The sequence below is a fragment of the Akebia trifoliata genome, chromosome 1 (assembly GCF_017979445.1).
Source record: "Akebia trifoliata isolate Shusen 1 chromosome 1, ASM1797944v1, whole genome shotgun sequence".
NCBI lineage: Eukaryota > Viridiplantae > Streptophyta > Magnoliopsida > Ranunculales > Lardizabalaceae > Akebia > Akebia trifoliata.
This window is the reverse complement of record NC_141375.1, coordinates 20,617,738-20,641,419: the sequence shown is the minus strand read 5'-3', so window position 1 is coordinate 20,641,419 and position 23,682 is coordinate 20,617,738. Positions and strand designations below refer to the sequence as shown.

The 23,682-nt window shown below is 34.4% G+C and overlaps 1 protein-coding gene across 4 annotated transcripts; it reads left to right on the top strand.

The window, feature by feature from the left end:
* The first annotated feature begins 1,262 nt into the window (after positions 1–1,262).
* On the top strand, positions 1,263–21,804 carry LOC147410884 (Cysteine proteinases superfamily protein). Of its 4 annotated transcripts, none has more exons than XM_086441210.1 (10): positions 1,263–1,389; positions 2,456–2,643; positions 7,739–7,812; positions 9,070–9,124; positions 9,244–9,318; positions 10,998–11,071; positions 11,178–11,226; positions 20,766–20,850; positions 21,305–21,361; positions 21,455–21,804. In XM_086441210.1, exons 2-10 carry the CDS (start codon positions 2,479–2,481, stop codon positions 21,499–21,501), a joined length of 681 nt encoding a protein of 226 aa, XP_086297336.1. In that variant the 5' UTR covers positions 1,263–1,389; positions 2,456–2,478; the 3' UTR covers positions 21,502–21,804. The 4 variants fall into 4 exon arrangements, with proteins under 4 accessions (XP_086297336.1, XP_086297309.1, XP_086297317.1 ...); XM_086441183.1 differs by having other exon boundaries at positions 1,293–1,452; XM_086441191.1 differs by having other exon boundaries at positions 1,344–1,524.
* Positions 21,805–23,682: the final 1,878 nt, after the last annotated feature.

The window sequence follows — 23,682 nt, the reverse complement described above, 5'->3', positions numbered from 1 at the left end:
CCCTTCTCTTAAACCCCACACCATTCTACCACCTCTCATTATTTCACCCAACTCTACCCCTCAAAATAACCCACAACCTCTATAAAAACCCCATCACTCTCAACTCTCAAGCCCTAATGAAAAATCCCACATCCAACCCCTCAAAAGATAAAAAAGAAATCATTCTCTCAACCTTTCTCTCTTAATCCATTCTACTACCTCTACTCTCAACTCATCTCAACTCTCAACCTTCACCCCAACAAGTCAAGCAAGAAAAAAGAAATCAAAGGAAGGTCAAAGGAATTCAAGGAAGGGTCAAGGTGGGTTCAACAAAAGGAATACCCCCCTCAACTCCCCTCCTCTACTCACCCCTTTCCTACACATTTGCACACACCACTATGGTCTAAATCACAAAAGGGCCCCTTCTTCATAAGGGTGCCCTCAACGATTTAAACCAACATCGAAGCCCCTCACACTTGAGGGAACACATCGAATTGTTTTTTGATTTCATTTTCTTTTTTTTATTTAAAATACCGAATCCGAGGTTACCACGTTACGTGGATGGAGTAGGGTGCCTAACACCTTCCCTACTCCATAAATGGACCCCCTTACCTTGAATCAATGTTGGACCATATACCCTATCCTATGAGAGTCAACAAAAAATGTCAAAATGACATGTTTTTTCAAAAATACAAATTCGGGTGACCATACACACCCATTTCCGAAAATGAATGGTGGCGACTCCAAAACACCCCAAAGTGGAGGGATGTTTTCAAAATGTTGAAAATCCCGTGTCCACACCATGACTCTACAATCATGTTAATTTTCAAATCCTCTTTTTTCTTTTATCTATAATTTACAAAAATCCTTTAATTAATATTTTAAATTATAAATATACCCTTTTGATACATATGCCTCTGCAAATGCAACCTTATAATTTATGTAGATATTAAAGATTTAGATAAATTAAAAAAAATAATATTTTCTATTCGAAAACAAAATATCCAATTGATCCAACCAAGTCTTCATTTCAAGAAATATTGAATGAGTCAAAAATTAGATCTCAACAACTCTATTTCTTGTGTTTTAAGGTTTTGACTTTTCAATTTATAATTGATGATTTATAATACGATTTTTTATTTTATTATATTAAACTAAATCTAACATAAAATATTTTTTTATTAAATTAGGGAAACAGTCTTCCTTCTCTTACATTTACTCTAAGGTCTCTAATCATTTTATATTTACGGATTTACCACCACATATGGCACGTGGCACTATGAAGTCGAAGCATGTGTACTTCGTACACCCGCGTAGGAACCGTTTGTGAAGTTTCTGAAGGAGTTCTTTTCGTGTAAGAGAAAGTGACTGCTGGTCCAAGCATTCGCCATCAATCATCTCTGAGAATTTGTAAAAGATCTTTTTAGCTTTTGCTTCTTCTCTTTTTTGAGTCCGTTTTGGCTTCTGGATTCAGTAAGTTAAATTTTTTTCCCTGTATTGGGGTTTTTCTTCTCTTTTTTGTTTCCGTTTTGGCTTCTGGAGTCAGTAAGTTAAAATTTTTTTTTCCCTGTATTTGGGTTTCCTTATTTGAATTCATTGCTTTATTTTGTAATTTTTATGAGACTTTTCAATTTGGAATTTGCGCTGGTTTATATTGAAATTAGATTTTTTGATTGTTTTGAGGTTTGGGTATTTTGGTAGAAATTCACGGGTTGTGCTGTAATTTTGAGGGGCATTAACAACTGGGTATGTTTTTCTTTGTTGAATAAAGAAGTTGATTGGGTATTTGTTAGAAAATCTTGAGTTGGGTAGTAAAGCAAATTGTTAATCAATTTGAATAATTTAATTAGTTGGTGTCTTTGTTGGGTATCTTTTTTCCGTGCTGAATTTTTTGATGGAATGGATATTCCTAGCCATTGTTTATGTTGCTGGAATAGGAAATTAGGGTTCTTTGTAACTTTTTAAAATTTTTTCACTCTTTGCGCTCATTTGATTTATATAGTTATTTGGGTAAGGTGTTGAGGATGATGTTCATTTGATGTACTAGTGATTTATATAATTTGAATGAAGAAGTTGATTGGGTATTTTTTAGAAAATCATGAGTTGGGTGGTAGAGCAAATTGTTAATCAATTTCTAATAAATTGAAAGGACTTTAATTAGTTGGTGTCTTTGTTGGGTATCCTCCAAAATTTAATTTTCTATGCTGAATTTTTTGATGGGATAAATATTAAAAGTCATTTTTTTTTTTTGCTGAATTAGGAATTAGGTTCTTTGTTGATCTTTGCATCTTTTATGAATTTTTGCACTCTTAGTGCGCATTTGATTTATATTGTTATTTGAGTAGGTTGTCAAGGATGATGTTCATTTGATGCACTTGTGATTTATATAATTTGTTTGTTTGATTCTGTTTTATGTTTCTGCCTGGTGAGTTAACTCCTGTATGTGTTTTTTTCCCCTTTGTTTTGGTCATATTAGGTAGGTGCTCTCACTAAGCTAACATGAGCGAAATTTCTGGAAATGCATATGGAAGTTCTAGCTCAAGTTTAAATAGCAGTCTACAAGATACAGAGGAAGATATAACTATTGCTAATCTCCTATCAGAAGAAAATTTCAAACCGAATGGCACGCTAGGCAAACGTCTATCTCATTTGGATTCCATCCCTGTAAGACCCTTACTGTAGAAGACTTGTTTACTTCCAAGAAAAATTGTAGCAAAGATCTATGTTGTATCATTTGTGACAATTATAGATGACACTTTCTAAGTATCTGATAGTTATGCCTTTTCTTGACATGATTCTAGAATACTTGATTTAGTTTGACAGCTGGATTTCAATATTGTGGTTTTGGTAGTGAAAGCTTACCTTAAATGGTAGTACATTTCAATCCTGTTTGTAAATGATTGATTAATTTTTCCACATTGTGGCCTGTGATGCAATCCACTCAGCTGATTTCATTATGATGAATCTCTCTTTCTGCTTTGCATTATACCCAATTCATGAATTGGGTGTAGAGCATAAGCCCTTTCTCCAAGTGGGATTAAATTTGAGGCTCTTTCCTTTGGTCTATTTAAGCTTATTTTACAGCATGCATGAGTTTCCTATTGTATTTCTAGTTTCTAGAAGTTTAGGTTACTAGCTAAATTTCAAGTCATGATTCTAGAAGTTAGTCTTTATAGTTTCTTTTATTAGTTTCTAAACTTGAGTCCAATTGAGACTTAGGTCATTTCTAATTAGTTTCACTATAGTGGGTTGAAGGATCTAAAAAGGTGAGAGGGTTGCTGGATCTGAATGAAGATAATAGCTATTGTAAGATGTGATTTGCGTAAAAGGTTGATTCATGTTGTGAACTCCAATATCTGAGATAAGGTGTAGATGTTGAGGATGATGAAGTTGATCACTGGAAGAGTATTTAATTTGGGTTAGGGACATCCAAGTTCTAGAGTCCTTATGGAGTTCCTATTTCAATTCTAGTTATCATTGAGTAGGATTAGAACTTTAGGTTTGCTGTGCCTAACACATCTATTACAATTTCCATGTACTCATTTATTTAATAATTGAAGATTTGCATTTAAAAATTTTAAGATTAGTAAGATAAAGACAGAATATATGTAGTGTTACTTTAGTTAGGACACTTGTTCAAATTGAAGGAAAGATCCTAGAGAGACTACTTCCGTTTAATTATCCATATAGATGGTGAAATTGGTGATGATACGACCAAGAGAATTACGTTGTGTTTAGATGGAGAGAAATGGAGAGAAGAGAAGAGAAGAGAAGAGAAAATAAATGAGTTTCTCTTCATTTCTCTTGTTTGGATTGTTAAGTTGGGGAGAGGAGAAAAAATTGGAGAGAAGACAAAATAAAAAAAGTGAGTTTTCTTTCTCTCCAAAAGTGGAGAGATTTAGAGGAAATCGAAGAGAAACTGAGTTTCTCTTCTCTTCTCTTAATGGGTTTCTCTTCTCTCCACTTATCTCAATCCAAACATAGTGTTAGTGTTGGGTGGAAAAATGGAGGAGCACTTCGGGAGCATCATGTGATTGAATGTTTTAATCAATCTAAATAGAAAATTTCACAAGACGACTATAAGACCAACCTGGCTATATGGAGGTGAAGTTTAGCTGGTTAAGAAACAACATTGTTTGAGGTGAATGTTGGGCTACCTATAAACAACAGTTGTCAATTACACGTGCGCCCTCATCAAGATGACCCTTTTGTGATAGTCACATTCCAACTCATCTTCGCAAACATCCATGCCCTTAGAGAACCTCAACCAGAATCTCATTCCTTTTCTGTGTGAATGTATAAGCGTGCTACAACTAAACTAGCATCTAGTTTCGAGAACTCTTCATCTTTTTTTCATTCAAACACATTTTTTATGACTTTGTTTTCTAGTTCATCTCCCTCTTACCAACAACAACATTGAAACCTAGTCCATGGTGGGGAATGAATATCACCCTTGCGATCTTTGCTCTTTCATGGTATTTGTTCAAAATTATTCTTGCTCTTCCACCCCTTGCCTTTTGGTATGTAATCACTATGTTCTTTTTCGCTGAAGACAGTTCCATTAGTTGCGGAAATATCGCTTTTTTTTGTGGGTTTTCTTTCTGCCAAATGCTTTCTTCCCCTATTAATTATTTTATACCAAAAGGTTTCTTCCACTTTCCATGACTACAATCTAGCAATGTCTTCACAAGCTATGATGTTTTTTTTTCTTTCTTTCTTTGTCTACAAATAGCAAAGTGGATAACTTTTGTTGTCTCTTTATGATCTTCCATGCATCTCCTATTTTTGTTTTTGTTTTCCTTTCAGTCAATGGTCTAATCTTTTTGTTTGATTAATAATATTTTTGATAGTTTTTAAATCTTTGCTACATTGGTTAGCCTTAGTGTTTCATTAGAGAATTACTTTTCGAGAGATTTTGTGGGTATCTCTTGATTCAACCGCATTGGAACGCTTCTTTTAGTTTTCTTGTAGTTTTTTCTAGTTTGGGATCAAAAGCAACCTATTTTTTTTTAAAATATATTTAGTATATGAACAAGTTCTTTCATATGGAACATTTTCCAACCAACAAATTGAAGCAACGTCTATCAATGCAAGAAGATCCCGTATATGATATCTATGACAATGAAGAGATTGATTAGGTCATCAGGCTATGTATCATGATCACACCATCGGACAACACACCATCTATTATCATACCAACAATCTTCATACCATCCATTGTCATGCCATCAATCGTCAATTATGATCATCTACAAAGAAATTATTTAATTTAGGAAAACATGAAAATTTGGGTCAAATTTGTTTTCATGACGGGGTTGTTGATATGTTTGAAAATCTAGATCTCGACCGAAGATCAGAGATCAATAATTTTGTGAAGTTTTGGTGAACAAATACCAAGAAAAGAGGTCCCTGTTCTCAAATTCCACGGGTTTAGATGTGGTTAATTTCTATTAAAATATCTTTTTTACTTAGACATCTGATTGGGGAGCTGTTAGATGCGTTGGGACTACATTCATATTGTACTAGGCTGCTGAAGCTAAGAGATAAAGGTAGGTCTCTTACTCTCTTCGATCTTTATATATAAGAAACATTTGATTCTATACTTCAAGGATTTGGATGGCAGAAAACATCAGGTTTATTTTGTACCCGTATGATTGATTAATCGGTTTGTTGACCAATGAGCACTTGAATCACCTCAAGGGCACTAAATCATCCGAATCTTATGATTTCCAACAGTTGGATGTGAGTTTTTCCATATTGGGCTTCATGAAAAACCTTTTAAACCAATAAAAGTAGGCTCAATCCTACCAAGGCAATTTCTAGGCTAGCCCAACAATTGACCAGGCTGACAAAGCCATGCCTAATCTTAGTGCTAGTCGTGCCTAGGTTGACTAGACTATACCTAAGTTTTTCCTTGATAGAAATATTATCTAGATGCGAAATTTTGAATCTTGTCTTTTCCGATGATATTAAGAAGTTTTCTCAAATTTATCCACACATTTTGTTTATACTAATATTTATAGGTTCATGTAGCATTTCACATACTCTAGTGTAATCTAACTTGGTGTATTTTTAGCATATTGATATTTAACCGGTGCATAACAAAGTGAAAAGTGTGATGCATTTAACGTAAATTGTTGTTAGATTCATTTTACAACCCAAAACATCTTTACTATTCTTATGAGAGAAGGTGTAGTAAGTATGGTTCAACACCAAATTTGGAAGACCAAAATGCCCCACATTTACGTTTAACAATACTATTATCAAGGTCATTGTCGTCAAAACGAATAAAATTACCATCCCACGACCCCTATGGCCATGTTTGTTTTCTAAAATTACAAAAGTAACCTTTTATAAATTTGTCTTCAAAACCACCTTACTTAATGTTTAATTTATAAAAAGGTTTGTACAATATAAAATTACAATCCCACAACCCTTATAACCATGTTATTTATTTATTTTTATTTAGTTTTCTAAGATTACAAAAACATCCTTTTATTATGTTATTATTGTTATCTTCAAAATCACCTTAATATTTTTATTTACAAAAATTCCTTTACACCATGTTAAATAATAAAATATGATGTAAAATTAGATTAGCTATTTAAAATTTTTGAAACAAGCTTTTAAAGTGACTAATTTTTTTAATCATGCATTATACCTAATTTTTGTAATACATGTGCTTTTGTACATGCCACCTATTAGTGTTCTTATAATAATATTTATCACTACTGGTTTTGATAGATGTTTTGGAATGTTCCAAAGAATTCTGAATGTTTCAAATTATTTTGTTCTGTCTTCGAGAGTGTTTTTTTTTTCAGCCTTGATTGTAACAGTTTTTTAAAACAAAGTTTTGAACCATCATTTTAGATGAATGATTAGTTTTGTATCTTAAGTCTTAAATTAGGTTTTAGGGTTTGTTTTTCTTTGAATAGTTGGTTGGTTTGAGAACATGTAATGATGTCTTTAATTGATTTATAATATTTTTCATAGCGTATGGAAGGGGGAGTGCGAAGCCCCTTGGAGAGAGGAGAGATTGATAAAAGAAATTAGAGCTAGAGCTAGACATTTTCCCGGGATAGACTTAAACTTTTGCTTCCGAGCTAGAGCTGATTTCCTTGCTTCCTTCCTCCCCTCCTTAGGCAGAGTAGTGATGGAGTCTATGGACATCCCTAGTGAGCTAATGATGATCCTTTGTAAAGATGCCAGTGGGCACATTTATGATCATTTGTAGTCCTTTGTTTTCTGGTTGGGGGTCTGCCTAACCCCCCTTTAATCTTCAAAATATATATATTTTATAGCCTTTGAAGCTTTGCTATCATTGGTTTGCCTTAATGTTCCATGAGAATTCACTTTATGGATTTAATGACTATCTCTTGATTCAATCACATTGGAAGTCTATTTACTGTTTTTTCTGGTTTTGTATCGAGAAGCTTATTTCTCTTAGTGGGCATCATTTTCTCCTTCCTCACTCTCACTTGTATAACAAACCTAATAAACACATGTTCATTTATGTAGAGAGCAGACCGAGATATCTTACTAATAACAAGTGTGTGGGACAAAGTTCCATGACTTGAACATTCGTACTTTACTGTTCCTGCAAAGTATATTTACGTGGTCCTATAGTTTCTTTTTAAGGTGTGAATTTGTGGTTTCAGTTATAATTCTTAGATGTATTATATTTACTTCTCTGGAATTTAGTAACATTTGTGATTTCTTGCTTAGATTTGTAATGTTTATATATTTGCCATTCTGGCAGCACACACCTCGAGTTAATGGGACAATTCCTGATGTGGATGATGCAACCTTAGATCATGAACGACTATCAGAGAGGTTCTGATTTCTATTACTAGAACTGTGTGGGGGTGTGTGTGTTACTTTTCCTATATTTTATTTTGTAAATCTTTCTGGAGGAATTCCATTTGTTGCCAGAATAAGTGCCACTTAGCTAAGTGCTAAGACATGTGGAGAGTTGTTCCCACGTCCAAGGTTCAAACCCCTTGAACCCATACTTCTTATGCTAACCATTGACCCATCTTTACCTATCAAATAAAAAATTGATGCCCGCCTTTTTTTTTATTTAAAATTTCGACTTATGGATGGGTTGGACTGTATTGTTTTTGCAATTTGTTGTTTCTTGCCTGTTGGTAGGATTTTCCTGTTATTTATTTCATTTTATTTTTTGCGGAGCTCTCTGTTTTTGGCTATGGATTCTGGAAATTTATCCTTCTTTACCTAAAAAATTGCATAATGCACATGGGTTATCAATATGGTTGTCATTGATTTATTTACCCAAAAAATTTCAACATGGGTGTTCATCCACTGATAATGATACCTCACAAGTCTTTTATCCTACATAACCATACCTATTTGAATTATTCTTTTGGAACATTACCGTAGGTAATCTACTATGGAACATGACTTGCAGAAAGATCCTTCCTGAAGTTTTTATAAACATAAATATATATTGTATATATAAAATAAAACACAGCGGAAGACCCCACTCCTTTGTCTCAAGATTTATACCCCATTAACAACATATCTCGAGGACGATTTTCCTTCCTCTACTTTCTCTCTTCTTCTCTTTCCAAGGATACCCCCAACTTTATTGTCTTTTCTGTTCTACCCCTTTCCAAATACCCACCCCTACAGGCTACAACTTTATTGTTTTTCCACTTTCACCACCTAAACTCCAAAGAGGATCCCCGTGCCGTATATACGAGCAACATAAATATTTGCACATCACCAAATTACACACACGGCATAATCATGGTTTAAAGTTCTGTTCTGTTTTGGTGGAGTATTCTGGCTTGAGCCCGGACTGGAATGAAACTTTGGCCCTGATATGTTATGTTTTGGATTTGTCTTGGAATGTCTCAGAATGTTTTGGCTGAGACGATCTCTATTTTTTTCCTAACAAACAATTGCCTTGAAACTAGATTTTAAACCTTGAGTAGAATCATACTTGTTTCCATTTAGTCATTGATGATCATTCTCTCACAGTGGAATGTACTGTCCTTGTATACATCAGGGCCTTTTATAGTTGCTTTTCTCTGTTTGCTCCTTAATAATTTTAGCTTTCCCCATCAGATTGGCCACATATGATTTGGCTGAACTTCAAATGGAAGGAGATGGAAACTGCCAGGTTTTATTCAGAATCAACAACTTATTTATCATTATACTAAATATTTGTTTTAATTTTCTGTTACATGTGTAATTGTATTTCTCTAATTTTAAAACTATATTTTTATAATCTTTGAACAGTTTCGAGCTTTAGCAGATCAATTGTTTCGAAATCCTGAATACCACAAACATGTAAGAAAGCAGGTTGTGAAGCAGGTATGATAATAGTAACCTATCCCAACATTATCGTTTCTCTTTTTTTTTTTACATTTCAACTCAGCATGTCATCCAAAATATCTCAGAAGTTAGTGCTACATTAACCTAATTTTATGACTCTATTTAAGTAGCTGATTTTATTCTTGTGTTTGGCTTTGAGATTGTTATGATGTTTTCAGCATGAGAGATTCTATTGCCACACCAACTCTAGCTAATGCCACCCTAGTTCACGTGTAAATTGCCCACGAATTAGCACACATCTTGGGGTGGCATTAGCAAAATTTGGTGTGGCAATAGAAGCTCTCTTTCAGTATCGATAGTTCTTGAATCATGCGAAGCTTTTCTTGATAATTTAGACTTGGAAGATGCAACCGAACAAGCCCAACTATGACAAGATGGGCCAAAACAATCCCGTTATACCATTGAGGTGCCCATGATATATACATTATGTGGGTCAACCCCATATATGTCCGGTCCATGAAATGTGTGATAGCAAACCAACCACAGCCCGTGAGATATGTCCACGAAGGTAGTCACATGAGAAACTGTGGGACCATAAAGAGAAACTTCCCTTCTGTTACTCCAACCGTGACTACCCACAATTTTAGTGAAGAGTTAGGAAAGCTTCTTTTTATAATTTTAGTAACTGTGTTTAGGAGTAGAAATATTTTGTCTTAGTAACACACGAAAAACTAGAAAGTAAGCATAAGAAAATGGATACATTTGGGAGCTTTAGGGTTTGAGTAAAATTTAGTAAGTTTCTATAAAGTTGTGGGGTGGTTAGCTAATTGAGGTAAGGGAAGGAATTATCTATTGATTGAATATAGAACTTATTTCCCATGGAGTAGTGTTCACACATTCCATTGTTTTACTTCATTGTTTGTTTTCTTAATTTTTGCCTGATTCTTCATGATTGCATCCATTTCGATTATGGTTCCTGTCAGAATTGTACTCTTGACATTGTACATATGTAAACAAATTATGATTTATTTATTTATTTTGGTTCAATCTGGTTATTCGTATTAGATATAAATTAGTGTGCTCTAGGAATTGTGTGAGATTTTTTCTGTTTCAAGGAGTTCAAAAATCAGTTAGAGTCTAATTTGAATATATACAAAAAAATAATAAGGATCGGGAAAATCCAATCTTAGTTTGAGAATCTTTTTTTAGAGAGCTTTTATTGCCACACCAACTTTTGCTAATGCCACCCCAAGGCGTGTGCTAATTCGTTGTGATCTACATATGAATTGGAGTGGCGTTAGCAAAAGTTGGTGTGGCAATAGAATATCTCTTTTTAAGGAGTGATGTCTTGTGTATAGTTTTGATGGTTTTGAATTGGGCACGGAGCCACCAAATAAGCAAATATCAGCTCTATCTTATATCAAATCTGTAAGTAACCATTAATAAATATGTGCATGGAAACTAGAGTTTCTTTAAAGGATAGAAAAATAAGTTCCTTTTGCCTATCAGAAAAAAAAGTTCCTTTCACTTTGGTCTTCTCTTATCTTGAATCTCATGCAACCATTCTGCTCTTTTGTACATCTTAAAACATGGGCTATATTTATATTTTTTTCTTGTATTACTTATGTTCTTTTCCAGTGCACATTGCTTTTGAGAGGAAAATCTTATTTTAGTTGTGATCTATTCTCATGGTATTGTTTGCCCTTTTTGCTTTTCAGCTTAAACATTTCAGGAAATTATATGAAGGTTATGTTCCAATGAAATACAAAAGTTACCTGAAGAAGATGAAAAGGTTTGACATCTGGGGTGTTTCAAGTCTTTTTTTCTTTTCTTCCAAGTCATTTTTATTTTCATTCGTGTTCTAAGTATTTCCATAATTCTCATTGTGACATCATTAGATCAGGGGAATGGGGAGATCATGTTACTCTACAAGCCGCTGCAGACAAGGTAAGTTACATTTATTTCTTAATATGTTAGTTGTTTATATACCTCCCAGCAATTTAGTATGATTTGCTGTAGTTTGAACATTTCTTGATATTTCAAGTTTGCTTGATCATTGAATAATAATGTGGAGGTGCTAATGCATGTGGATCTGAAGTGATTGGTCTAAAGAACCAGTGGTGGTGGGCTTAGGGAATTATATGATCTGCCAGGCCCTATGGTACCGGAAGCCATATTTTGTGGAATAGTTTTTTCCTGGCCTATAATATTAAGTTTCGATACGTTTCCATAAAATATATCAAAATGTTTTGACTTCCACTAGGTCCAACTTGAAATTTAATTGACAGTTTCTTTTTGTATACATTATGGTGGAAACCGCCATTCATTTTGTGAAATATTTTGGTGAATAGTTAATTTAGGTATAAAAAATGCAAGATTTCATGAAAATATTTCGATCAATAGCAAACTTCAACTGAAATGTTCTTTATTGAAGACATTATTCTAAAAATATCGACAAAATTTGTTAAAGAAAATAAAGCTTATAAGTTACCTGTAGAAAGGACTTCTAAATTACACAAAATAATGAGTCACTAATAAACAAATTACTCATAATATTCAATTATAAGTATTAATGTATTAGAAATAGTTTGGTGTTTGAATAATCTTATTTTGATGTTCTCCAAGTATATTGGTACATTGTATAAGTATGCATGTACAATCTTTCATGTTCTAATTAGTTGGATACATTAATAATTTCTTTGTTCATATTTAAAAATAATTTTTTTTTTTTTTTGATAGGTAATATCAATTCGTTAAAAAAGAGAGATAGATACATAAAAAGAGGTTGATAAGACCATCCAAGAATATGCTGTTGGGGCACTCAAATATTTGCTTGTACGTGTATTGGAAAGTTGTTGGTCTTCATTTCCATACTTTATGTGGTTGCTTATTGTATTTTTATCTCTTATGAGTGGTTTTTAACGTCTATTTTATCATTTCATAGAATTTCAATACAAAATTCCTCAACATTTTCATAATATTACGATGAAAACTTAAATATTTTCCACACTGATCAAAATATTTTCATTTGTAGACTGATTGAAATAGACATAAAAATCAAAATTTAATACCATGCCTTCGCCTAATCACTTTGACATAGCAGGAAGGAGGGAAACTAAGATCCAAACCCTCAAAATCCTTTAAGACTGATAGGGAAGTGGAACCAGAGATAAGAATTTGCCTAGAAAGACAATGTTGAATTACTAAAGCCAGGACCCCAAAATTTTGTGTTAAATGGGGGGGTATGGTTAAGAGAGAAAGTTTTGGTATTATAATCCTGGACTTAAAGATGTATTAGAATGTAGTGTCCGACACAAGATTGACAGAAGGAAAAATCACTTGTGAAATGGCAGGAACCACTATGTATACCCTCAAAATTTTATTTTCGAGATAGGAAATTAGGGCCTTTATGGTATATTGGTATTATTATAGAGGTTTGATTGGTATAGTTGGTTGGATTGGGGATAGGAGGACTAGGCAAAACAAAAACTCGAGTACAACCTTTTTGAAATCCATGTACTTGTGAAACATGATTCATCTTGAAAGCAGATGGTCTCAAGGAAGTCTTCATCAATGAAATCTTGCTTTTCTTCAGAGAGGAAAATATTTCATTTTGCCACATTTGCTCTAAGCAATCAATGTTTCAGGCTCTCAAGGTGCCAACTTAGCTAAGTTGATAAGGCTTGTGGAGTGTTGATGCCATGGCCTGGTGATCTAACACAACCTAAATTTGTTTGATTCTAAGGTTGATCTACTTTGGGAAAGGTGGTGGAAAGACTATTGAGGTGGTGATAAAGAAAGAAAAATTATAGAAAGGGATTTCAAGAAAAGGTTGTAGGCCCAAATGGTTTTATTGGCCATTGTGAAAGGTTTCAAAAAAGGCCAATTGGGTATGTGAAATACAAAGTTTTGCAATTACAATATTTTACAATAATATGTTATGATTTATTTATTTATTTTTGATCGGTAAGCAGGGGCTGTTAAGGGCCCCACCCTTATTATTAATTAGAGGCTAAAACCTTAAGAAAGTACAGGTCAAGTCCTCAAGGAGGATAGGAGACAAATCATAAGGAATATTTGTTTGATCTACAAAATCAATTACCGAGTTAGACATAGCTCCTTGCCTGGCTAACCAATCAGCAGCACGATTAGATTCCCTCCAAGAGAACTTAACTTGAAGGGAGTCGAACTTTTCCCTGATCTCCTCGATAGATCTGATGAAATGAATGTGCTTCCAAGATACTTCAACAATTCCATGATTGCAGTTTACAGCATATTGAGAGTCCAAACTCACCGCTACACGCTTAAATCCTTTGCTAAGAGCAAAAGTTAAGCTTTGAATTATTGCTTGGAATTCAATCGATGGGTCATCTTTGAACTCTCAAGCTCCGCACTGGGTAAAAATGAATCTGCCTTCATGGTTCCTGGCGATTAGACTGAAACCACGGCTTGTATTGGACATCGACCCATCTGTGTTGAGTTTTAAACATCAACAGTATGACATTCCCGATTCACCGATTGGTGTTCTTTCCTTTTCACAATTGTATGGTAGTCCCATCTCTGAAAAACTTGTTATTCCCTTGTTGAATAAACCGCTGTTCCATCTACCAAACTTTGAATATCCATTCGAATTTGCTTGATAATGTTTTCCAATGGAATCTGGTTTTCAAAAAAAATGCATCAGTTCCTCTCACGCCAGATGTGATAAATCGTCGAGCAAAATGCAGCAAAGAGGATCTCCTTTATCTTTGCATCAGTGTTGTGATCATTCATCACAAAGTTAGCTTCATCAATAACTGAACCCACAACAGATCTATGCAAGCCGAACTTATTCAGACCCCTCTTTCATATGTCGCTGCTAACAGCACACCGGAATAGAATATGATCATTTTCTTCACTCACTTTACAAACAAAGGCATGTTAAAACCTTTTTTTTTTCCTCAAGTTTTCAATAGTAAGTGAGCTTTGTCTCATAGCAACCCAAGCGATGAAGGAGTGCCTAGGGATTCCCCATTTACTCCATATTATTCGGAACCAAGGAACCTCTTCATTTCGAAGTCTGATGTTGCTCCAGGCAGATTTGTAAGAGAACACTCCTTAAGGAGTTTCAGTCCAAACAATTCTATCCGCTTTGTAAAGCTGCGGAGGATGATGATGACTATTAATGTTACTACAATTTCTACAAGCCTTCCTTCCTCTTCATTCAGTCCGTATCATTCATTATTTCGAACAAAATCAGCAACCCTTGCATTAGGAGAGCTATTCTTCTGGTAAATAGGTCTTCTCCCATATTGATCAATCAAAGAACCACCCTCTAACCAGGGGTCTTTCCAAAAGTCTGTTGAAGCACCATTTCTGATCACAAATTTTATATTTTTTGCAGCCAGATTTCAGACTTTGACGATTCCTTTCCAAGCCCATGAAACATCACTAGGAGAAAGACATCTCCAAGCATCACCCTCTCCAACATATCTAGCTCGAACCCAAGAAGACCAAAGAGAGTCATTTCTAACTACTCTCCAAAAAAGTTTCATCAAGCCAATGGTATTCCATTCCCGAATTCTTCTAATGGCAAGGGCCCCCTTCCCTAACCAGACGACACATTGAATTCCAATTAATTAGATGGAGCGAATTCATTGAAGAAGGACCACACCAAAGGAATCTACTAAGAATTGATTCAATTTTTTGAATGATTCCAATAGGGATAGCGAAACAAGAAGACCAATAGATTTGTAAGGAAGAAATAGCCAATCTATTTAATTCAACTCTACCCGCAAAGGACAAAAGATGAGCTAACCAACCTTCAACTTGAGAAAGGATTTTGTCAATAAGAGGTTGGCAAAGAGCGACTTTTAACCGAGAAGAAAATAAAGGCAAGCCCAAATATCGAATAGGAAGAGACCCCTCTTGAAAAGACAAGATATTAAGAATAATACTTTTATTAGAGCAAGACTCACTAAAAAATATACTACTCTTGTCCACATTAGTTTCAAGACACGAGATTTGGTGAAAAAAAAAATCCAGAAGATTTTTAATATTGGTCGCTAAAGTTGAAGAATTTTGAGAGAAAAGAAGAATGTCATCAACAAAAATTAAATGAGAAATAGACGGTAAATTCCTACCCCTAAAAACAAAGATAAGATTATTTTCCACTTTCTTCTCAAGAATGCTCGAAAAAGCCTCCATAACAAGGGTAAATAAATAAGGCAAAAGGGGATCCCCTTGTCTAAAGCCACAGAGACTAGGGAAATAGAAGAATTGTAGAATGTAAATCTGTCAAGTCTCAATGAGAGCTTGCTAGGGTATTTATAATTATCAAGGTGAATGGACATACATGCCTTTATAAAGATAAGAATTGAAAACTAGGAAAATAACATAAAGACATATTTCAATACTCTTGGAAAGAAAATGTAGCATGAAAATAGGGAACATTTAAAAAAAAAAGTGACATCAAGATAATGTATACCACGATGAGAAACGAGATCATAACTTCAATACCCCTTTGACATAGATGAGTAGCCCAAGAAAACACATTGAATGGCTTTGTTATCTAATTTTGTGCGGAGAGGGGTCCTGTCCTAAATAAAACAAGTGCACCCAAAGACTCTGAGTTTAATAGGAAACATGGTGCTATCAGGGCAAAGAACATGAAGCGGCACCTGTTCCCTTAAAGTGGGAAGATTCGTTAATGAGGATGGAAAATGATGGAGACGATATACATTCTTGAACCCAATTAACTCAAATGTCATGACATCCAATCTGAATAAGGATATTCTCAAGGAAGCCCCACCTAAATTTATCATAAGCTTTCTTTAAGTCGATTTTGATTGTGAAAAAGGCAGGGGTGGAATTGCGGTAGGAATTAAGAACTAATTCATGGGCAAGCAAAATATTATTAGAAATGAGACGACCCTTGATAAAAGCAGATTGGTTCTTGCTAATAATGGAAGGAAGGCAAGGAGCAAGATGATTAGCCATAATTTTGGTGATGACTTTATAAATAAAGTTACACAATGCAATCAACCAAAAATTTTCCAATCTATTTGCTTTATGCTCTTTTGGGATAAGAGCTTTAAGAGTAAAATTGCACTCTTTGAGCAACTTCCCACGATTAAAGAAATTTAGAACAACCTTATCGACATCCAACTCTACTAAATCCTAGAACGACATGAAAAACTTCACACAAAACCCATCAGGGCCTGAAAACTTATTACGAGGAGAAGCAAAGACAACAAACTTTATTTCTTCTCTTGTGATCAGCCTAGAAAGAGATACAAACTGGTCTCTAGTTAATTTGGATTTAAATGGAATATAGAGACAGGAGGCTTGAATTGAAGGATAAAATACCTTTCCAAAATAATTTACCACCACCACTCCAATATTCCTTTTACCTTTCACAATATTGCCTGATTCATCAACCATCTCCACAATGCCATTTCTAGTAATATTAGAATTTATAGCAGCATAAAAAAATCTGGTATTACAATCCCCTTTGCATAACCATTGGACTCTCGATTTTTGCCTAATCATTGATTCTTCCGTCAACATTTCTTTGTTCAGGATGCTAGTAGCTTCATTTTCTTGGCTATCAAGCGAATCATCTAGAGGGTTAACCTGAATTATGTTCTGAATCTCAACAAGGTGGTTTTCAACAACTTTTTCCCTAGGTTAGGTTTAGGAATTGATCTAAATAGAAAATAAAGAAAAAAAAAAGATGAAGAAAAGGAACAAATGAAGAAAAAGATGATAAAAAGGATAGAAAAATTACCTTGGAGTCCCGCCAAAAGTTCTTGGCATCACACCATATCCAATCACTAGAGAAATCTTACGAAGAGAGCTGTAAATTTTTTCATTCCATAATCTTTGTGAAATGAATTACAATATCCATATGTATGGGCTCTCATGTTTAGACTCTAAACTCCAATCTTAGCATGACTTAAACATTGACATTTTTAACCTTAATAAGCCAATCTCATGTAAAATTGATACCCTATTAGTGTTTTGGTCATAACTTTCTCAAAACTCATTAGAATTGTAATATTTTGAGCTCGTTGGATTAGTAACTGAATAACCTTTCAAATGTTACAAAAATCAACTTAATACGGCCAATTTAAACCCTCAAAATAAGGCCTAAAGAAAAATGACTTGAAAAGTAACTAAACTAAAATCAAAATCCTAAAATAAGCTAAAACAAATAAAAAAAAAAGACTCTTATATCCCTAAAATAATGCGTCCAACCCCTTTATGGGCAACAAAATCTACTAAGTAATCGCCCATGATCAGTGTTGTCAAATGCAGTCGCATACCCCAAATTATGTTATCTGCCAATATACGATGACATATTTCTGTGTGTAGTGACATATGCAATGGCATATTTTTCTACCTTTTCTTTCAAACATTTTTTCTTGTAGCATATGCCACCGCATATACGATGTGTGAAATTGCATATGCGAACAACATGTGTTAGTTGTTGAAAATCATTTACCCCAAAAGACTGATCTAAAGGCACAACTATGGACATAAGAGGGTCACAAGTCAAATTGGGGCACGATACATGAGCATGTAACACCTGGGAGCATAGGTGGATAGCACAACACTCCCCCTCACCCAAAAGGGTGGAAAATTCCCTCGAAGAGACTTGAACTCATGACCTATACGAATCTAGTGTTTTGATACCATTATTGACAACCGTTTACCCCAAAAGACTGATTTGATGGGGAATACACAACTTTGAATATAAGAGAGTGAGTCAAATTGGGGCATGATACATGAGCACATGACACCCGGGAGCAGAGGCGGATAACACAACTATTGCTTGCCTTGCAAAAAAAGAAAAATGATATTTCAGGCTTGGACCCATAAAGAAACTAGGGTTGCAACTTGGACAGGCTGGCCTAGCTCAACCTGATTGAGGGGTGAGCTAGGGCCAAGTTATCTGGAACTTGAGTTGAGCTTGGGTTAGAATAACTCAACCCGACCTTAAGTTAGGTTGAAGGCTTGAGCAACCCAGCTCAACCCGAACCCCAAGCAATATTATATAATTATTTCTATATTAATTATATATATTTTATTTATTTTTAGAGTATTTCTTGTTACATATATTTGTATAAGAATTTTTTTATTTCTTTCTTTCTATTTGAGTATGTTTTTATGTATATATTTCTTTGTAATGTATGTATATGTATCATATTTCTTGTTCAACGACCCCAACCCGCCCAAAGCTACCTAGCTTGGGCTAGCCCGAGCTCAAGCTCGAGTTGAGCTTTGGGTTAATGAGCTCAGGCTCAATGCTTGGGTTGAGTTGAGTTCAGGCTGAGGACTTTGCCACTTGAGTTGAGCCTGAGTCTATGCTCCAACCCACCTAACGCCCCCAAGTTGCAACCTACAAGAAACCTACCTTACTGCATATAAACCTATACAAACTTCTTCAAAACTCAGATTTGGAACCTGTCGCCCAATCCACAACTTTCCAACCCTCCTTACATCAATTTTAAACCTATTGCTGAACCTTATAATTACCCTTGAAAATATAGCCAATTGACCTTGTGAAACCTCTCACAATGACTAACAAAACTTTTTGGGCCTAAAACATTTTGCAATAATTTTTTGTTTCTCCTTGTCACTGCCTAATTAACCTTTCCACCACCCTTCTCAAAGTAGAATAACCTAGAATCAAAAAATCTAGGTTGTCCTACATCAAGGGGCCAATCTTTGTTATTCGAACATAAATAAAAAATGAACAAAGTCAAGCATTTAAAGAGAAAGTCACAAAATAATCAATTCCAAAGGCCTGGGTGTACCTTTTGGCATCCCTCCTTGTTTCAACCTTTCAATGCTACCACTAGGAAGATAATCAACAACACACATAGACTGACAACTGACTTCCTGTTTGCCTAGCGGTAGAGTGGTCAAATCCCATGTGCCATTATTGTTAAGTACTGTCGTTTTTTTATTCATTGCTCTATTCTACACAGACTGTATGAGGGGCCTATTTGTGAAATTTAGGAACACAGAGAAGAAAGAGAAATTAAATGCATTGAAGGATGAAGATAAATGATTAGAGGACACATAATTAGCAATAAAATGTTAGGCATGTTGAGTGGAAGGCAAATCCTCTGAAATCTTTGGTATCGCTAGGTGAAAACCGGAAAATTCGGGTCAAGGCCCACGAATCTTAGAAACCGAATTTCGATGGCCTAGGGCCATTGAAAATTTTGATGTTCCACAGATTGGACGGCATATAGCCGTTGAATTTCTCCCATCCTCCATTAATTTGACAGTTTCGGCCCATTGAAAAGAAAAGAAGATTCAACAACGAAAATTTTGACGCCTCAGTCCGTTGAATTTTATGAAATTCAACGGCCTTGGGCCGTCAAGTATGGGCTTTTTCACATTGTGTGTATTGTAACAAGACTGATATTGCATATCCGTGCTATCAACAACAGGGACAAGAAGGGAGACCGTAAGAAGTGTTATCTTTATATAACAAATTTTTCTTTCTTGAAAGAAGTAGCCACATAGAAGTTGATAATTACTACATTCAAGATATTGTTATGGACAAGAAGACTACTACTTCAAATGTGAAATCCGATGATCAACAGGAAGATGTATTCACAAAATCCTTTTGGCATGGTAGTTTGGCCCTTTTGACCACTTATAAATACATTCTAAGGGAAGGTCCTCCACTCTATCCAATGCTCCTCTTTTCTTCACGCTCTTCTTTCTTCGTTATTCTATTTCTTTTCTTTGTAGGTGCTGATTATAACAACTACAATTCTACCACAAGGACTGACCTGTTGAACTGCCTACAATAATTGAGAATTTTAATTTTTCATTATTGTTTTCTACCTTTTTTTTATGGGTAAGCTGGACTTGAACCCACAACCTCTACGATGATTTGCAATGTGTCAAACCAACTGAGCTACGGGTCTAAGCTCTATTGTATTGTACTCTACTATCATGAATTCCAAGTTCATAGGAGAAGAGGAGCTTAAGCATGATGATGTAGTAATGGGGATTCATATGCCTATACCCTTCTTCTACGCTCAGATTACAATCTTTATCCATGTTAGGTTTTGAGAGGTGCTGTCTATTGGCACCCCAACTTTTACTTATTACACCCCAATTTCTTAAATTATTTATCACACCCCACTTAAATATCACTCTTCAAACATTACAAAGGTTTGGCTCAAATTACAATCTCAAACTTATTAAGCATTGTAGAACTTGTACAAACAATTTCAGTAGTTGTTTACAATTATGATTAGGCTCATATAAAATTCTAAACCCAAAAATAGAAATCTTGCAAAAATAAAATAAAAAATGAGAGCGCTTTGATCTAAGTTTTTTATTTATTTTTTTATCTCAGGCTTTGTCAGTATTGATTTATTTAATTTGGCTTACCTAAATATTTTGCTTATTGTATTTCTGAATTTGTGATTTACTTGCAATATTTGGGCTCTGATTTCTCATAACTTCACCTGCAGTTTGGAGCAAAAATTTCTTTACTCACTTCCTTTAGAGATACTTGCTTGATCGAAATTGTTCCCAAAGACAAAATACCTACCCGAGGTAAATTCACAATTCCATCTTGTTTTGAACTGTTGTTTATTCATTTTAAGTCATGTAGCCTTTTGGGTTTATTTTCTAGAACTAAATATATTCCAGCTTTGGTCGAGACCAGATTGAAACATTGATCCCAAACTATTTGATATTTCGGTCAATAGATCATTCAGGGTTTTTGTTCTGACCAAAATGTTGCTTCAAAATAAGATTTTAAACCTTGATGTTTGCATCAACCATATTCTGGCCAATGCCAGAACAAAGCATTGGACCATATAACTATTGAATGTTTCGGTTGAGACCGTTTCGATTTTTTTTTTCCTTGACCAAAACATTACACTTCGAAATGGGATTTTAACCCCCTTGATGTTGAATTCCACCATATCTTCCGTGCGGTGTTAAAATCATAAAGTTAGTTTCCATCTTGTTCTACTCTATTTTTGAATTGTTCCTCTTGTTTCAGATCTTTGGCTAAGCTTTTGGTGCGAAGTACATTACAACTCCTTGTATGCAAGTGGAGGTAATAGACCAACAACTAAACTATGTTTTCTTTTTTCTGATAACAATTACATATGAGACCAATAACCAAACCTTTTTTTTGGGGTGTTTGCAGATGTTCCGACTAGGCCACCCAGAAAAAAGCATTGGCTTTTTTTCTAGGGTTTCTGGTGCCTTATTCTCCAATGTTTAAAATGTGTAAGTTAGCCACTACCCTCTATTTGTATAAATGAAACCACCAAATGTAACAAATTTCCTTGGTATATAATTTCTTGCTGAGCTCATGTTTAAATTTGTATTTTAGCACAACCATATCCTTGATCACCATAGTTTTAACTATGATACAACATTGGGTTATGGCAGAGAAACAGAAATTGTGTAATCTTACATAGTTTAACCTTTGAACCACTGAAATGCACCCTCATTGATTCGATGTAACATATCAGGAATTACTCGTTGACTCCAGTTTTCTCTCTGCAATTCTTGTCCTGTATTATAATTTCAGATTACTGGTAGGCCTAGTTAGCTGGTCCAAAAATATTGGGATAGGGCTTTGAGGAAGATGGAACGCTTTCAAAAAAAAAAAATGTAGGAATAGCTTCCATAGGTGATTGACCAAGAGAAAATTGACTCAGATGGTTTGGGTTGGTTAAATGGAAGTCAATTATAGTCCCAGGTAGAAGAAATGTTCAAGAGCAAGAAGCAGATTCAAAAGAACGTGGATTGAGATAGTGAAACAAACTTTCAATAACCGTGAAATGGAATAAGATTCATATGGTCGACAGAAAATATATCCTAAAAAAAATTGGTTCCCAATTTTTGACTGACACTTGTGGTCTAGGGATTTGTTTTTTTTTTGAGTTTTGATTGCATAATACTGATTGGGGTAAAACTTATTTTGTCTGAATCATCCTTGAATTGAATTGTTGATCACACATCAAAAGCCTACTTGTGACTGATTTACATTGTTGGAATTGTTATTCATACTTGCATCAACATCCTAAAGAGTTCAATTTTATTCTTCTTTAATTATCAAATTTTAACAATCTAAATGATTTTATTTAATTTCAAAATTAATATAAAAAAAAAAAATAATAATGGCTTCACCGAACTTTAAGAAACCTGAACAATTTGATGGATTGAACTTCAAAAGATGATCATCTATCTAGGATGCTCTTTTATTTAAAAACCTTTCATTTAACTTACTAAATTATTGAATGAATCTGCTCATACTGTTATGGAAGAACATGAACCTGTTAGATTTGATTTTATTAATTCATGGAAGCATAAAAACTTAATGTGTAATTAAGAATTTCATAACTTTTAATATATATGTTTTTTTCTTTTATTTTCATCCTTTTATTTTTTATTTTTTATTTTTTATTTTTCTGCTTTTTATGTTTTTTCCGAAGTTTCTTCCTTGCCGTTTTAAACTTGTACTAGACTTCTGTGATTTTGTGTGGCACACTAGACTATGACATGTTATCATGTTGAGTCGTGCTGGGGTGACACAAAGGTGACAAAAACTTGTGGTGGCCTGCACATTACCGTAGATGCTTTTTCACGAGATACGAGTATAAAGCATCTACGGTTATGTGTGGGCCACCACATCATTTTTGTCACCTTTGTGTCATTCCAGCATTTTCCTATCAATATTACTAAGAAAATGGAACGATTCCTGAGGCAATGTTTGTACATTTAAAGATTTAAAATAAAATTATTGGAATTTGATACAAGAAATAGAGAGAGAGAGAAAATAATTTGGGTCCGAGGCGCATTGTCTTTTATAAGATGGTCAACAAATGGGCCCAAGGAATAAAATATCATGATACAATGAACTAAACTTTTAAGGTTGTTTATCTTCCAAGTATGCTCAAATAAAAATGATTCCAAGTAAGAAAGAAAAAGTAGAGTCCAATCTTAAGATTTTTTGGTGTGTTGTGTTTCACCATTTGAAAATACCATTATTTATATAAAATTTTAAAAGATATCTCCTTAGAGAGTGACAAGTCTCTTTCAAGGGACACAATTAACACAATAGATGCAAATTATTTGAAGATTCACAATACCCAATGGGCAAACTGAGACAAGAGAGTACCACCCACTATAAATCTCTTCAAAAGACCAAAACTAATAATTTATTTAAAATACCAAAGTCTCTCTCTCTCTCTCTCTATTGAGGTAGAACTGCCATGTTGGTCTAAATGACATCTCCACCCTCTATTATCAATGGTCTAGATCAGTTTTGAAAATAAAATTTATAAAAAAAGACGACTGCTGAACTCCCAAATTTAAAATTGTAATCCAACGAACAAAATAAGTTATTTTTAATTTTTAATTTTT

Bases quoted from the DNA above. Each gene is read 5' to 3' on its own strand.
- LOC147410884 (XM_086441210.1), top strand. From the start codon at position 2,479: ATGAGCGAAATTTCTGGAAATGCATATGGAAGTTCTAGCTCAAGTTTA. The intron at 2,644-7,738 runs GTAAGACCCTTA...CCATTCTGGCAG, and splicing joins CTCATTTGGATTCCATCCCT to CACACACCTCGAGTTAATGG. The intron at 21,362-21,454 runs GTAATAGACCAA...GGGTGTTTGCAG, and splicing joins CTCCTTGTATGCAAGTGGAG to ATGTTCCGACTAGGCCACCC.